Source organism: Lates calcarifer, unplaced genomic scaffold, assembly GCF_001640805.2.
Source record: "Lates calcarifer isolate ASB-BC8 unplaced genomic scaffold, TLL_Latcal_v3 _unitig_818_quiver_880, whole genome shotgun sequence".
NCBI lineage: Eukaryota > Metazoa > Chordata > Actinopteri > Centropomidae > Lates > Lates calcarifer.
In genome coordinates this window covers 24,652-40,981 of record NW_026118014.1, presented here as the reverse complement: position 1 = coordinate 40,981, position 16,330 = coordinate 24,652, and the positions used below count along the sequence as shown (strand labels likewise).

Here is a 16,330-nt window from a genome sequence, read left to right as displayed (position 1 = left end):
AATTCAAGACCTCACACAGGGCTCTCTGCACAGCCATGACTTCCTCCCCAGTGGTCCCGTAGCACTGCAGCAGCACCTGGGTTCTCCTTTGCCAAAGATCACCCCGACGCCCAGAGGATGATAAAACACTGCATCCAAACAGGGCGCAAAGTACCGCAACCTCAGACAGCAGAGCACCTCTGTCGACAGGTCACCTCTGTAATGTTGCAGCCAGTCACCAGGCACACATCCTGATCACAGCAAACACATACAGACAGTACACACATGCACACACTCAACTGCAGTGATGTACATGTAGGTCTATGCAGATTCACTGCAGGCACAAGTTTTAACCCTCTTGTCACCAACCTATAAGGAACAGACTGAATGTAAAACACCCATTCCTGAGCTAATCTTTTGATGTTTAAGCTCAGTAGGGTGATGATGATGTTATGGCGATGATGCTGATGACTAAGAAATTTACATATACGATGTTACAGCACCAAGACACAGTGTATGGCCTTGCATCAAACACCAGAGACAGAAGAGAGCACTCAGCCTGATGATGAAAAAACACAAAAATCACAAGCAGGTCTGCAGCAAATGGATAAACGCCCTCGTTGGAGTCATTCATCAGCTTCTTCCTTACCTGTATCAAAGTGAGAGCTGAAGGCAAAACTGGGGTTGAAAAACGCCGAAGACATGACAATCACATGTAGGGCAAAGACCATCCTCTTCGTAGCGTGGCAGAAGACAGCAAAAGCCTAAACACAAAAAAATGTCAAGAATAAATTCCCGACTCAGATGTGTTAAAGATTCAAGTAACCTGTGGTAGAGGCTCTAATGCGCAGCATTTTATTCCATCACACCTCACTGAGATCCCCCCCGAAAATCCCGCTCCACCTTCAGCTCCAGCAGATTTGGAGACAGATGTTGACAGGCATTTCCATTTTTACCACATCTGTAGGTTTACTATAATTGACAACAATATCCCGGCTCGCGCCTTCTGCTATTCTGGACAGGTTTTAGTGCACCTACTGGGTCACCCGGTGAAACGCTTACCCGTTATTTACACCGATTTTGTACACTCTCAAATCTTGACCGCTCCAGACATTTGGTAATATCCCATTTGCGTTCCTTTCAGAATAAGGCCGTGTTTGCTCCTTGCCCCGTACTACATGTAACATGCCGATTACAGGCTGAGTGGCTGATTTCGTCTTAAAAAGATGGGTCGGTCAGCGATGCGCATTTGCGTTTCAGATTTGATACTGTAAGACTGCGCGACATTTTGCACCAGTGTCAAGCGAGATTGACTGCAAAGGTACTTCCGTTTAAAGCTTTCAAAGTAAAACTCAATTATCTAAAAGAAGGTGATTTTTTTTCTTTTATTTTGAAGACAATGTAATATTCCGGGTTTCTCTGGCACACTTGGCCATTTTAGAGGAATTTAGTTGAAACTCAAAATTTATTTTAACTTACCTTGGGACCACAGGCATCACTTCCTTTTCTGACTACCCACCAGGTACGTCCAAGAGGAGGCGAAGGATACAGAGGACCAGCTTTCAAACAGCCGGACAGCAGGCCGGGTGAAAGGGCAAACACATTGTTGTCTGCAATGACTCTGGGGCACTTGGTAGTGGAGAGACTGGAGCTTTGGGCCACGAAGAGTCTGCTGTATCCATTGTGGTCTACGTAAGGCGCGGGTCGTAGACTGCATTCCGCTATGTTGCCCTATCATGCTTATAAAATAGGCTGTAACGGACAAACCGAGCGCCTTTCGCCTTTTCACGTCAACGCTGCAGCTTGTTTTGAGAAGTCGAACAGGAAGAAATGAGGCAGTACTTGTCAGCAATCACCTATAGTTTTACAGACTAACAACTAAATACAATACATAGATATGGCTATAAAATGTAACCTCTTTACTTGACAGACTAGTCCATACGGTAGTTGAGGCATTTTGTCACCTGACGGCCACCGTAAAGTCTCTGACGTGGTTCTTGCCGCTAGAATTCGTTAAATCCTACACACTGGACTTTTGAATATCGCCGACAGCGGGAGTCACAACCAGAACTTAGTGAGTAGGTTACTGCAGGGACATGTGGGTCGACAGCTAAGCAGGAAAGTAGCTAATGGTCAGGTACTGGCAGAAGCGGGAAAACTAAACAGGGCGACAAGTAGACAGGTGAAGAATGGCAGGGTAAGTCGTGAGCTGGTAGGAGGAAGGCAGCACAGGCGTCACCATGAGTAAAGGCCCTGACGTACGTAACGTCTCTGCTGAGGATTTGAAAATTGATAGGGTAAAGAAAGTAACAGACTTCAGCACCATGAAAAATGCTAGGTTAACCTCACTGTAGGTAAGAAAGAATAAGTTAATACAGTCCATATTGACACCCTCCTCATTTGACTGTGTGTATATTGAGGCATATGAACTGAAATGCTAGATATACCTTTGTCATTTTCTACGCATGTCATCTGTTTGCGCAAATTTGCAATCAACAGTGATTTACCATATGCACATATTTTTAAAAATAATATACAGTTTGGATGTTTAAATGTGCATGTTTACTGCTGCAAGTGTTGATTTTGCTGCAACCTAACTGAATCATATTTCCCCTGTGGGTTGAGTTGTATTCATTAAGTATTTATTTTGCTGGGCTGTCAGTTCTGATGATTTGAGCAAACTGACTCCAGCTACACAGAGGTGCCCATATATGATGGACAGCAACAATCTTTATTCAAAGGCAGTGAAAATGAGTGTTGCTTATGCTGCATTGCTACTGTACTTAAAATTCTGCCCTCCTCGCGTCTGTCTCTCTGTCTCCTACCATATTATACCATCTTTCTAGTATCACACACACACATACACACACAGATGGTTGCTATTCGCCCTCTGCTGGTTGTCAGCTGTAAAGCAAACAGAGTAACTGCATGAAACCAGAGCAAACGATTATCACATTCTCTCAAGCATCAAACTAAAAATAGACATTTCGATGTCTATTTTATTCTATATTCTATTTTGTAGTGCATTGTCCAATGCACTACTTTACTGTGCCTTTTTAAGTTTTTAAAATGTATTTTGTTGAATTTTTAAAATTCATTTAAATGTTGATTTGAAGGAACTATCCAAATTACATCAACAGTGTTTAATCTGTCCTTTTCACCAGTTTATTTAAAAAAAGATTAAACATTTATTTGTTTGACTTTGTGAAGTATAATCTGCACATCCTGATGACAATGAATAAGAAAATACACACTGTTGTTATTCTGAATGCACACTAGAGAGCAGCACTGGATTGCTATTGGAAAGGCACAGAACGCACTTAAACTAATTGAAGCAGTTAAGAAATGGGACGGACGGGACACACACACACAAAGAAACAACCCTCTCTCATCTGCAGGATGCACCTGCAGGGCTCCTGTCCTTATTTAGCCTCATGTAAATTAAAAGGTTAATTAAAAGTGTCAGTTCTCTTGTACTGGGAAATACAAAGAATCATTAAGAACTTGGACAAATCATTTACAAACTATAATTAACCAAAGCTCCTCCTCCTGTCAGTCACTCTCAGTTTCAGTGTTGTATTAAATTGCTCATCCAGCTCCTCCTCTCCTCATCCTCCAAACCCTCTAATCTGTTAGCAGTAAGCTCACTTTCCAAGTTCCAAGGCCATTCTCAGCACACACTGACAACATGCTGGGGACCCTCTGCACTCTCATCACTGCTCTAACATGTAAGGAGGCTGACTTACTGCAGCTCTCACCTCATGTTGGATTCATCAGTCTGTGTGTTTCTCTTAACTCCATGTCATCTTCTTGTTTCCAGGTGTGAGTGGTGTGACGGTGGTGACACAGAAGCCTCCTGTTGTGACGGTGACAAAAGGAGAGACGGTCACCATGGACTGTGATGTTTTCACAGATGATGGGTCTCGCTGGTATAAACAGATTCCAGGAGTAGTTCCACAGTTTGTGCTGAGGAATCATTACAGCTATTCCTCTCCAAAATATGGTGCTGGTTTCTCCTCTCCCAAATTCACGTCCAGTCATCTGTCTGGGACAATGTATCGTTTGATCATCAACAATGTGGAGGAAGGAGACTCAGCAGTCTATTACTGTGAAACATGGAATGACTCTGTGAAGGAGAACATATCACAGTGATTTACACTGTGACCAAAACCTCCCCTCTAAATACTTCCTCTTTTTGAGTCTCTGATACATTCTGGTATGGGAGTTACAGATTTTGTTGCTCAAACTCTCCAAAAATGTGATATGTTATTTCTGTACTGATCTTGAATTTCAGTTGCAGCAACAGCTGTGGTATGTTTTTGGGAAAAAAGAGAACTTTATATCTGAATGTTATTAATAGAAGCAAATTTACATAATATGGGTATGCATTCACCATACTAGAATAATTAAATGAAAAAAGAATAAATAATGTCTGACAAAAAAAAGAAAATTGGTTACCATGCACTGTGCCCTGCTCATCATTAGACACCGATCATTATGTACACTATCTTGGGCATAAAATTCAAACCACATTTTCTTTTGTATGTTATGTTAAAGGATGATAGCACTCCTCCATCTGCAGGCATCCAAATATAATCTGAAGACTTTATGGTCATGAACAAAAGAAGTTATGAAAAATGAGATGATTGGTGCAAAATGATCTGCGGATATGGCACAAAACATACACAATACTTTTCAGTTATTAATGAAAACTGTGTTAAGTGTAAAAGGATTCCAACATGTAAGATATTTTTCTGGTTCCTTTTATCACTCATATTTTAAGACATAAGCCTTTGTTTCATTGTAAAACAGCTTAACACATGATTTAGCATTTTTAGTGAAGCATCATCTCTCTACTTCTCCCTCTCTTCCATTCCAGGATGCACCTGCAGGCCTCCTCTCATTATCTATAGCTACATGCAAATGAAGAGGTCAAGTGTCATCTATCACTGGGTGAGATATACTGTTCACATGTGGAAACGTGGTGAACAGATTATTGTGGTGTTATGTCTTTTTTGTTTTCTGATTTTGCTTAAAAGCAAGTATCAGCTTGGATCCCATTGCCCCATTCAATAACTATCGGATATTGGGGAAAAAAAAAAAACTCACAACATTTTCTCACATCATCAATTTTAAAATCATAGTTTAAATATCAGATGCCATAACTTTCTCGACAGAAGATAAGAGGCCAATGAGACAGGAATGTCACAGACCATACTATGGTAAGAGTAAGGAGTGACTGTCTGTTATAAAATGAGTGAAACTTTCCTAGTTAGTGTCAAACGGTTTGAAAATATTTTATAAACAAAGCTCCTCCTCCTGTCAGTCACTCTCAGTTTCAGTGTTGTGTTAAATTGCTCCTCCAGCTCCTCCTCTCCTCATCCTCCAAACCCTCTAATCTGTCAGCAGTAAGCTCACTTTCCAAGTTCCAAGGCCATTCTCAGCACACACTGACAACATGCTGGGGACCCTCTGCACTCTCATCACTGCTCTAACATGTAAGGAGGCTGACTTACTGCAGCTCTCACCTCATGTTGGATTCATCAGTCTGTGTGTTTCTCTTGACTCCATGTCATCTTCTTGTTTCCAGGTGTGAGTGGTGTGACGGTGGTGACACAGAAGCCTCCTGTTGTGACGGTGACGAAAGGAGAGACAGTCACCATGGACTGTAACCTGGGGACTGTTACTAATTATGAGGCGGTCTGGTATAAACAGATTCTAGGAGGAGTTCCTCAGTATGTACTGAAGAGTCATCATAGCTGGAGCTCTGTAAGATATGGCTCAGGTTTCTCCTCTCCCAAATTCACATCTAATCATCAGTCAACGTCAGATTATCGTTTGATCATCAACACTGTGGAGGAGGGAGACTCAGCAGTCTATTACTGTAAAACAAAGGACACCACTGTTAATGAGTTTGTATCACAGTGATTTACACTGTGACAAAAACCTCCTTTCTAAACACTTCTGCTTTTTGAGACTGATAAATGTCAGCTGAAATTGAGACGTCAAACAATACACAGTATAAAATACCACTGTGCACAATGATTTTTAAATATCTAAATATATTGGAGTCTTATTAATTTCTCTGAAATCATATGGATGCTTTGCAAACACACCAAAATAAGAAAAAGCTCACCACATCCATGCTTAACTTCTGATATGGTCAAATAAAACATGAGCACATTGATTTTTATTGATAATTTAAATTTTCTGAAATCGTATAAAACCCATATATAATAATACAGAAATTCAAGAATCACACATATTGACCAACAAATTAAAATTCCAAAGTAAATAAATGAAACCACAGGCTGTCTTTTTCAGATTGTCACATTGGGGGAATCAAATTGCATTCGCTGACAATAATGGATACAAATTAAATAAAAATAATGAAGTTATAAAACAACAGAATAAAACGAGAGTCACAAATCATGTAGATTTAAGCAAAGCTCCTCCTCCTGTCAGTCACTCTCAGTTTCAGTGTTGTGTTAAATTGCTCCTCCAGCTCCTCCTCTCCTCATCCTCCAAACCCTCTAATCTGTCAGCAGTAAGCTCACTTTCCAAGTTCCAAGGCCATTCTCAGCACACACTGACAACATGCTGGGGACCCTCTGCACTCTCATCACTGCTCTAACATGTAAGGAGGCTGACTTACTGCAGCTCTCACCTCATGTTGGATTCATCAGTCTGTGTGTTTCTCTTGACTCCATGTCATCTTCTTGTTTCCAGGTGTGAGTGGTGTGACAGTGGTGACACAGAAGCCTCCTATTGTGACAGTGAGGAAAGGAGAGACAGTCACCATGGACTGTAACCTGGGGACTGTTACTCGCAGTGCTGCTCGCTGGTATAAACAGATTCCAGGAGGAGTTCCTCAGTTTGTACTGGTGTACTATCATGGCTGGTGGTCTGTAACTTATGGCACTGGTTTCTCCTCTTCGAAACACACATCTAATTATAAGGACGAATCAAGTTATCACATGATCATCAGCAATGTGGAGGAGGGAGACTCGGCAGTTTATTACTGTAGCACATGGGATGGCTCTGTTAATCAGTGGGTATCACAGTGATTTACACTGTGACAAAAACCTCCTCACTAAGTGCAATCACTTCTGCTTTTAAACCCCTTCAAATAAATTCAGAATCATCTATCTGTTAAGTTTTCACATTGTTTTTCGTATCAGTGGACTCACCATCATTGTTTTATAGTTATTGGACCTCTAACATAATTAAATGAAATATTTCAGTTCTCAGGTGCATCAGTGTTGTGGAATATAAACAGACTGATGAAGGGAATGAGATGTTGACAGTGAAAGTTGGTCTCAACAGGATGTTTCACTTCCACTCCCCTCATTAGTGAGAGTCAGGAGGTTTTTGTACAGCCATGTGTACAAACTGAATCACTGTGGTATTCGGACAAGGCACCAAGCTGATTGTGACAGGTAAGTACTTTTTAACTGATCATTAAACAAGACTGATTTTCTATTTCTGGCTTAAATAATTATAGATTTATATGTTACTTCTTGTTTAAACATTTAACATGTTCAGTGAATAATAGATGTTGTTTGAAATCAGCCTTGATACCAGACTGTGTCTTTGAAGGCAAGGGAAAGATCTGCAAATGATCACAATATCTGAAATATTTTCTACAAATACTTTGCAGTCTTCTAATGGTTGAGCATGTTTTAACAGATGGGAAACATTTACAAGATTAGGTTCAATTATTTTAGCAATTTTAACAAGTTTTAATATTGTGAATCCCTGCTTTAAATGAACCGTCAAAACAAAATCCCTGTGTTTGACATGTTTACTTTGTAAATTTCCAAAGTTTTGGGATAATTTTGTATTTATCTGAATATTTTTTTCATTATTAGTGGTTTGATTGACAGAAGGGAAGTGACTGATATACTGTAATTTTCTCACAGTGACTGAATTTATTTTATTAGATTTTTCTAAGTCACAAAGGATGACTTAATGAACATTTACTTTGTAAGAATGATACAAAATTAATCAAAATATTTCTAAGTTTGTGATTGATAGATATTTTTTAATGGAACGCTCATATTTTAGGTGATAATATTTATGTTTTTGGTGACTTACATGTTTTAATTCTTCATTGTGATTGTTACATTGTCAAATCAACTACTAAATGAATCTGTTACTGTCATGTTGTGTATTAATAATTTGATTCCCAGTCATGTTATTAATGTGGTCCATGTGTTTTCAGGCTCCAGCCTCTCTCCTCCTGTCCTGACAGTCTTCCCTCCGTCCAGTGCTGAGCTCCAGTCCAACAAAGCCTCTCTGGTCTGTCTGTCCAGTCAGTCTGTGCCTTTTGCAGAAGTTAGCTGGTACGGTGACGGGTGTCCAGTGAGCAGTGGGATCTCTACCAGCACCGCTGTTCAGCAACCAGACCACACTTTCCAAATCAGCAGCTACTTGTCCATTAAATCCTCACAATGGCTCATGGACAAAGTTTTCACATGTAAAGTGTCTTTGGGTTCCCAGAGCTCAGAGAAGAACATAACAATGTCTGACTGCAATATTAAATAGAAGGTGGCTAGATTCATCTGCATCTTTTCTGCTCGTGCTGTTTTAGAACATTCTTATTTTTAAAAATGTTGTCATTCGCGTCTCAGTGAATATTTCTCACAGTTAACCCACTTAGTTTTAGCTTTGCTCAATTTTGTGTGGATTGTTTTAATAAAGGCATTTTGTTTAAAAGAGAAATATTGCTTTTTATTTGTTTGATTGATGAAGTGAAAACCAAATGAAGTCACTTCATCCACTTTAAGCACCAAGGACGTGCATCTCTCATTAACACTTGGACTGGATCCAACATGGAACCAGAACTGGAGACAAAGGCAGGTATATAGAGTGACTGGGATGATGAGAGAACTGGGATCAGGTGTGTCAGTGGGCAGGGCTGCTCTGGTGATTGCAAATTAAAAACAGGTGGGCCAGTAGATGCAGGGACAGAAAGAAAGGAACAGATCATGACAAAACTTGTACTTTATTCTCATTTATGATATTAACATTTGAGTAGACATTTTGTTTGCAAAATGTTTACAACTCATCCCATGATTTCAATTTTGTGTGTGTATTTAGCCTTTCTGAAAATAGATTTTATTTGGTGAGACAGCTATGTTGGAAACTGAGGTGATATCTGCTGTGACTTTACGCAATGATAATAACTGACTGGTACATGGATAAGCTCTACACATTGTTTGGGCTCCCAGACTTCAGAGAAAAAACATCAACAAGTCAGACTGTCCCATTGAAGAATAGTAGAGGAGCAGAACCAGTGTTTTAAATCTGCTTCTTTACTGTTTGTGCTGTTTGCTCATTACAAAGATGTGTCTGCTTGTAATAAAGGTTTTGACAGTTGGGTGGAGGTGTCGTACCAGCTCTGAATTTGCTATATTTGTTACATAATGACTTGTTCCGTAAAAAAAAAAGCTGTGTGTGTAAAATGTTTGTATTAACAATTTAATTATATATTTTTACCCTCATCAGAGTCTACTGTAATGTTTCTAGCTGACAATGACAGTTTAAAAGATACAGGTGGATGTGTATTTATGGATTTTGCTGACTCTACAAAATAGTAGAAAATATGCAAATCTAAACTAAGAAAATGGCAGTGTTCTGAAATGTACAAGGGCATATCAGAGATCAAAACTTTTATATTAATATTTCTTAATTTAGTTTGAGTCACTGGGAATCTTTAAACTGTTTGGAAAAATTGGATAAAATGAGTAAAAATCAAACTTTGATGAAGCTTACATCTTCAGTCAGTGAAGCATCAGCTCTCTACCCCTCCCCCCCTTCCTTTCCAGGATGCACCTGCAGGCCTCCTCTCATTATTAATAGCTTCATGTAAATGACGAGGTCAAGTATCAGGCCTCTGAAGGAGACACACTAAAGATGATTCATCATCATTTATTCAACATGATGTCTCATTAAGCAATGCTTGTGGAGATAACTTTTTTAAATGATGTGTACAGATAAGGCATTCCCTCTACACCAACACTTTACATCTCTCAGGATGCAAACAATGGTTGTAATATTAGCTCCCAAACTTTATTATGTGAAAGTTTTTATAATTTGAATTTCTGTAGTTTTGAACTTAACATTATCTAAACTTTGACATAGTGTTTTAAGTGCCAAGAAAGTTACATTAACATTAAAATGTCAACTGAATTGTAAAAAACTGAAAGTGTAAAAACGTGTCGCATAATTTCAGAATTCAGTGAATTATGAGGGAATATTCATATTTGCATAAAAGCACCATCTGGATGTTGAAGTTCAAACCAAAGCTCCTCCTCCTGTCAGTCACTCTCAGTTTCAGTGTTGTATTAAATTGCTCCTCCAGCTCCTCCTCTCCTCATCCTCCAAACCCTCTAATCTGTCAGCAGTAAGCTCACTTTCCAAGTTCTAAGGCCATTCTCAGCACACACTGACAACATGCTGGGGACCCTCTGCACTCTCATCACTGCTCTAACATGTAAGGAGGCTGACTTACTGCAGCTCTCACCTCATGTTGGATTCATCAGTCTGTGTGTTTCTCTTGACTTCATGTCATCTTCTTGTTTCCAGGTGTGAGTGGTGTGACGGTGGTGACACAGAAGCCTCCTGTTGTGACGGTGACGAAAGGAGAAACAGTCACCATGGACTGTAACCTGGGGACTGTTACTGGTAGTGCTGCTCGCTGGTATAAACAGATTCCAGGAGGAGTTCCTCAGTATGTACTGAGGTTTCATCATAGCTACAGCTCTGTAGAGTATGGCTCTGGTTTCTCGTCTCCCAAATTCACATCTAATCATCAGTCAACATCAGATTATCGTTTGATCATCAACACTGTGGAGGAGGGAGACTCAGCAGTCTATTACTGTAAAACATGGGACAGCTCTGTTAGTGAGTACGTATCACAGTGATTTACACTGTGACAAAAACCTCCTCACTAAACACTTCTGCTTTTTGAGCCCTGGCACAGAGAAGCTTTCAGCCAAATATAGAGACAGTGCACACTTTCTAAACTATTTCTACATGAAACCTCACAACTGCCTGTTGTTGGGTGTTATTTGTGATTTATTACTGTAACAACAATAAAAAACACTAATACATTTAAGCCACTAAAATGTAGGTCTTGTATTTAGATGGTTGATGATTGATAGAATCTTTTGCTGCAGTGAAATGAAAGTTGTTTAACTAAATTAATTTTACTTCATTAGAGAGGCCCAAAGCTCAACAACCACACTCAGGTTTCAAAAACATGCCAGTCATTCATTTACAGCTGAAACACAACTAACTGAAAATACTAGACCACTTTTAGAGTTATGTGTTATGACCTTTAACCTTTAGGCCTCCAGTCAATACCACTAACTCCCTGTTCAGTGACGCATCATTTCACTGTGCAACCTGTCTGAACACAATAATATTACAGAGTAACATAATAGCCTAAATATAAATATGTTGTCAACCATTGGTTCATGAACAAGAACTGGTTGTGTGTAATTAATGAGTGTTGAAACTCCTCCTCCTCCACTTCTCCTCTCCTCAGTGTCTTTATAAGCTTCAGTCTCTCTTCTCCTCACACTCCAACCCTGCTCACCTCTCAGCTGGACAGTAAGAGACATTTACACCACACACTGACAACATGCTGGGGACCCTCTGCACTCTCATCACTGCTCTAACATGTAAGATATTCTTCTCATTCCTTTGACAAACCAGATTATCAGACATGAACCTTTCACTCATGTATTTCTCTGTGTGTGTCGACAGATGTTGATGCAGCAAAAGTGCTGACCCAGACGCCTGCTGTCCACACAGTTTCTACAGGACAAGAGGTTGTTCTCAACTGTAACATTCAGAGAGATGACAATGCCGATATATATTGGTATAAACAGGTTCCTGGTAAAGCTCCTCAGTATGTTGTGAGATTTTACCATTCTTACAGTTCACCCAACTTTGGAACAGGATTCTCCTCAGACAGATTCAACTCTAAATCTTCATCAAACATAGATTACCAGTTCATCATTAAGCGTGCAGAGGCAGGAGACTCTGCTGTCTATTACTGTGGCACATGGGATGACTCTGCTAAGGAAAACGTATCACAGTGATTGACACTGTGACAAAAACCTCCTCACTAAACACTTCTGCTTTTTGAATCTCTGATACATGTTGACATGAAGTGCATCCATCAATAAATGCTCTATAACAACACCACATGTGACCAAAAACCAGTTTCCTCAGTCCATTCTTAGTTCACTGGAAATCCATCACAATTGAAATGATCAGTATTCATTTTTTCAGTGGATTCTCACATCATTCCATGCTCTTGGTGGGAATTGTTGGATCTTTCTTTGAAAATATAATAATAAATGGTGTACAGTCTAGACTTACTCTACATCTTGTGATTCAGCACTATATAAATAAAACTGACTTGACTTAACATTACATTCAACTATACTATTTATGCCTGCTGTTACACTGACAAAGTATAAACTACACTAAATGCAAATCACTAAAACAGAGAGCTGTGATACATCTGAAATCTGTCTGTATACTAATGTCTAATTTAATTTGATCTACAAATTCTAATTCCAAAGCAACACCTGCATTGAGTAAAGCTGCAGGGTATCTTTTTCACATTGTCAAAGTTTGTGAAAAATACATTTTGCTTAATGTAGATAACGGATACAGATTAGAGGTTAATTTCCAAAGACAGCTCTCACCTCATGTTGGATTCATCAGTCTGTGTGTTTCTCTTGACTCCATGTCATCTTCTTGTTTCCAGGTGTGAGTGGTGTGACGGTGGTGACACAGAGGCCTCCTGTTGTGACGGTGACAAAAGGAGAGACAGTCACCATGGACTGTAACCTGGGGACTGTTACTAATAGTGCTGCTCGCTGGTATAAACAGATTCCAGGAGGAGTTCCTCAGTATGTACTGAGGTTTCATCATAGCTGGAGCTCTGTAGAGTATGGCTCAGGTTTCTCGTCTCCCAAATTCACATCTAATCATCAGTCAAAATCAGATTATCGTTTGATCATCAACACTGTGGAGGAGGGAGACTCAGCAGTCTATTACTGTCAAACATGGGACAGCTCTGTTAGTGAGTACGTATCACAGTGATTTACACTGTGACAAAAACCTCCTCACTAAACACTTCTGCTTTCTTAGACTCTGACACATCTGGACTGAGTGTGGAGCCATGAACCAAAGTTCTCTGTAACGTCTCCACGTACACAATGAAAAATAAATGATTTTTTTTCCCTCCTCAATCTTTATAATGGATTTTCACTATAGCTTGCAGTAAGATTGAAAACACAGTACTTCAACATGAGACAGGCCTTGAAACCACCTGTTACAAAATCACACAGTTAACAGATGAACAGTTCCTACAGAGATTTCTGATATGTTTAATATTAGTCAGTCAGTACAGTTATCATTAATGAGGATCATGTTTGTTTGACAAGAAAAATATTCAGAAGATTCAAATATGGTGATGAAAGTTAAAATTAAACCCTGTTTAGAAAGTTGTTCTATGAACATGCATGAAGACAGGAGACAGGTGGAATCCACCAGAGTGTAGACACTGGTGGTGGTGGAGGAATAAACCTCTCAGTTGAGACGTCTGGATCATCCTGAGTGATGAGGTGGTGATGTGGAGGTGGTGGATTGTGCAGTTACAGGGCTGAAAGAGAGAATGACACAAACATACACTGATAGGCTGGAGGAACAGGGACAGAAAGTTCACTGACCAGATATGTTGATGTCGCAATTGTGAATAAAAGGGACAGTGTGGGAAAGTGGAAGTGATGGTGGAGATTGGAGTGAGAAAATACAAAGAATTCCCAAAAAGAAAAGAGAGAGAGAAAACATTTTCCTTGTTGAACTTTTGCCAAGGTTTAAATTGAAATATATTTTATTTAATGAAAAATAATTTCAAACAAAACTGCATGCATTCTGTACTAGATTTATAAATATAATCTGTCCCAAGTGTTGAAACTCCTCCTCCTCCACTTCTCCTCTCCTCAGTGTCTTTATAAGCTTCAGTCTCTCTTCTCCTCACACTCCAACCCTGCTCACCTCTCAGCTGGACAGTAAGAGACGTTTACACCACACACTGACAACATGCTGGGGACCCTCTGCACTCTCATCACTGCTCTAACATGTAAGATATTCTTCTCATTCCTTTGACAAACCAGATTATCAGACATGAACCTTTCACTCATGTATTTCTCTGTGTGTGTTGACAGATGTTGATGCAGTGATCGTGCTGACCCAGACGCCTGCTGTCCACACAGTTTCTACAGGACAAGAGGTTGTTCTCAACTGTAACATTCAGAGATATGATAGTAATGGTGTCCAGTGGTATAAACAGGTTCCTGGTGGGGCTCCTCAGTATGTTTTGAGATATCACCATTCAGGCAGTTCACTCAGCTTTGGAACAGGATTCTCCTCAAACCGATTCAATGCTAAATCCTCATCAAACATAGATTACCAGTTCATCATTAAGCGTGCAGAGGCAGGAGACTCTGCTGCCTATTACTGTTACACATGGGATGACTCTGCTTCTGCAGCTGTATCACAGTGATTCACACTGTGACAAAAACCTCAATGAGAGACTCTAGAGAGATTTTAATGGATTCTGGCCTAAGTGAAGATAGAGCAACAAGAAATCCTGGAATAAAATATCCAAGAAAACTCAATAAACAAAGTGTTTGAAACAAGTGCATCAGTGTGGTGGAATATAAACAGACTGATGAAGGGAATGAGATGTTGACAGTGAAAGTTGGTCTCAACAGGATGTTTCACTTCCACTCCCCTCATTAGTGAGAGTCAGGAGGTTTTTGTACAGCCATGTGTACAAACTGAATCACTGTGGTATTCGGACAAGGCACCAAGCTGATTGTGACAGGTAAGTACTTTTTAACTGATCATTAAACAAGACTGATTTTCTGTTTCTGGCTCAAATTGATAGAAAATTATAGATTTATATGTTACTTCTTGTTTAAACATTTAACATGTTCAGTGAATAATAGATGCTGTTTGAAATCAGCTGCAAATGATCACAATATTTGAAATATTTTTCTACAAATGCTTCACAGTTTGATGGGGGTTCGTGCACATTTTAATGGATGAACAACATTTACAACATTGGGCTCAATTATTTTCACAATTTCTGACAAGATTTAACATTTCCTTATGTTAAATGAACTGTCAAGAGTATTTCACGTTGCAATATCAATACAGAATTGCTGTGTTTGCCATGTTTATTTTTACAGAGTTAAGGGATAATTCAAAATTTGCTTGATTTTCATTTTGGCTTTTTAAAATTAATTATTTTTGATATTATATCTTTTGATTGACACTGAAAAAGAAATGTTCCTGGTGTACATTAATTTGTCACAGTGACTGTAATTATTTTAGTAGAATTTTGAAAGACACAGAAATTTGTTTCCATCATAAAAATTATGCTAAATTACTGAAAATATTTCTAAGTTTGAGACTGATTGTTTTTTTTAATGAAACACAACTAATATTTCAAGTGATGATGATGTTATTTTTTGTTTTGCTTCTTCAGTGTGATATTATCAAATCAGAAATGTAATGATTTAATCTGTTACTGTCATGTTGTGTATTAATAATTTGATTCCCAGTCATGTTATTAATGTGGTCCATGTGTTTTCAGGCTCCAGCCTCTCTCCTCCTGTCCTGACAGTCTTCCCTCCGCCCAGTGCTGAGCTCCAGTCCAACAAAGCCTCTCTGGTCTGTCTGTCCAGTCAGTCTGTGCCTTTCGCAGATGTGACCTGGTTGGTTGCTGGGAATCCAGTGAGCAGTGGGATCTCTACCAGCACCGCTGTTCAGCAACCAGACCAGACTTTCCAAATCAGCAGCTATCTGGCCATCCAGACCTCAGACTGGAACATGGATAAGCTTTACACATGTAAAGTGTCTTTGGGCTCCCAGACTTCACAGAAAGACATCAACAAGTCAGGCTGTCCCACTGAAGAATAGAAGAGAAGCAGAACCAGTGTTTTAAATCTGCTTCTTTACTGTTTGTGCTGTTTGCTCATTACAAGGTTTACATGTTAGAAGAGATGTGTCTGCATGCTTGTAATAAATGTTGTGACAGTTAGGTGGAGGTGTTGTATCAGCTTTGCATTTTTTTTCTGCATTTTTCATCATTCATTCATTGAAATAAAAACTCTGTGATCAGAAAATTGTTCGTATTTATTCTTCTGATTTTTATGTCAGTGGTTACAGATCCAGAAGACACAGAAAACAGACTGTTTCTAGTTCATTATTTATGCATTACTTAACAATAATAATAATACTTATCTTTCCATTA

At 39.3% G+C, this 16,330-nt stretch overlaps 1 protein-coding gene and 1 long non-coding RNA gene across 21 annotated transcripts; both read left to right on the top strand.

Annotated features, from left to right (window-relative positions):
• Positions 1–3,568: 3,568 nt before the first annotated feature.
• On the top strand, positions 3,569–16,202 carry LOC108880022 (immunoglobulin lambda-1 light chain). Of its 20 annotated transcripts, XM_051069300.1 has the most exons (5): positions 10,323–10,477; positions 10,570–10,726; positions 12,927–13,099; positions 14,867–14,896; positions 15,671–16,202. In XM_051069300.1, the coding sequence occupies exons 1-5, from the start codon at positions 10,438–10,440 to the stop codon at positions 15,994–15,996; spliced, it is 726 nt and encodes a 241-aa protein (XP_050925257.1). In that variant the 5' UTR covers positions 10,323–10,437; the 3' UTR covers positions 15,997–16,202. The 20 variants fall into 20 exon arrangements, with proteins under 20 accessions (XP_050925275.1, XP_050925276.1, XP_050925260.1 ...); XM_051069318.1 differs by lacking the exons at positions 10,323–10,477; positions 10,570–10,726; positions 12,927–13,099; positions 14,867–14,896; positions 15,671–16,202 and adding exons at positions 3,569–3,707; positions 3,800–4,119; positions 7,385–7,418; positions 8,204–8,703; XM_051069319.1 differs by lacking the exons at positions 10,323–10,477; positions 10,570–10,726; positions 12,927–13,099; positions 14,867–14,896; positions 15,671–16,202 and adding exons at positions 3,569–3,707; positions 3,800–4,123; positions 7,389–7,418; positions 8,204–8,703.
• On the top strand, positions 4,180–5,201 carry LOC127142172 (uncharacterized). The gene is made up of 3 exons (XR_007812658.1): positions 4,180–4,195; positions 4,859–4,932; positions 5,157–5,201. It is a non-coding gene; the product is annotated as an uncharacterized LOC127142172 (long non-coding RNA).
• Positions 16,203–16,330: the final 128 nt, after the last annotated feature.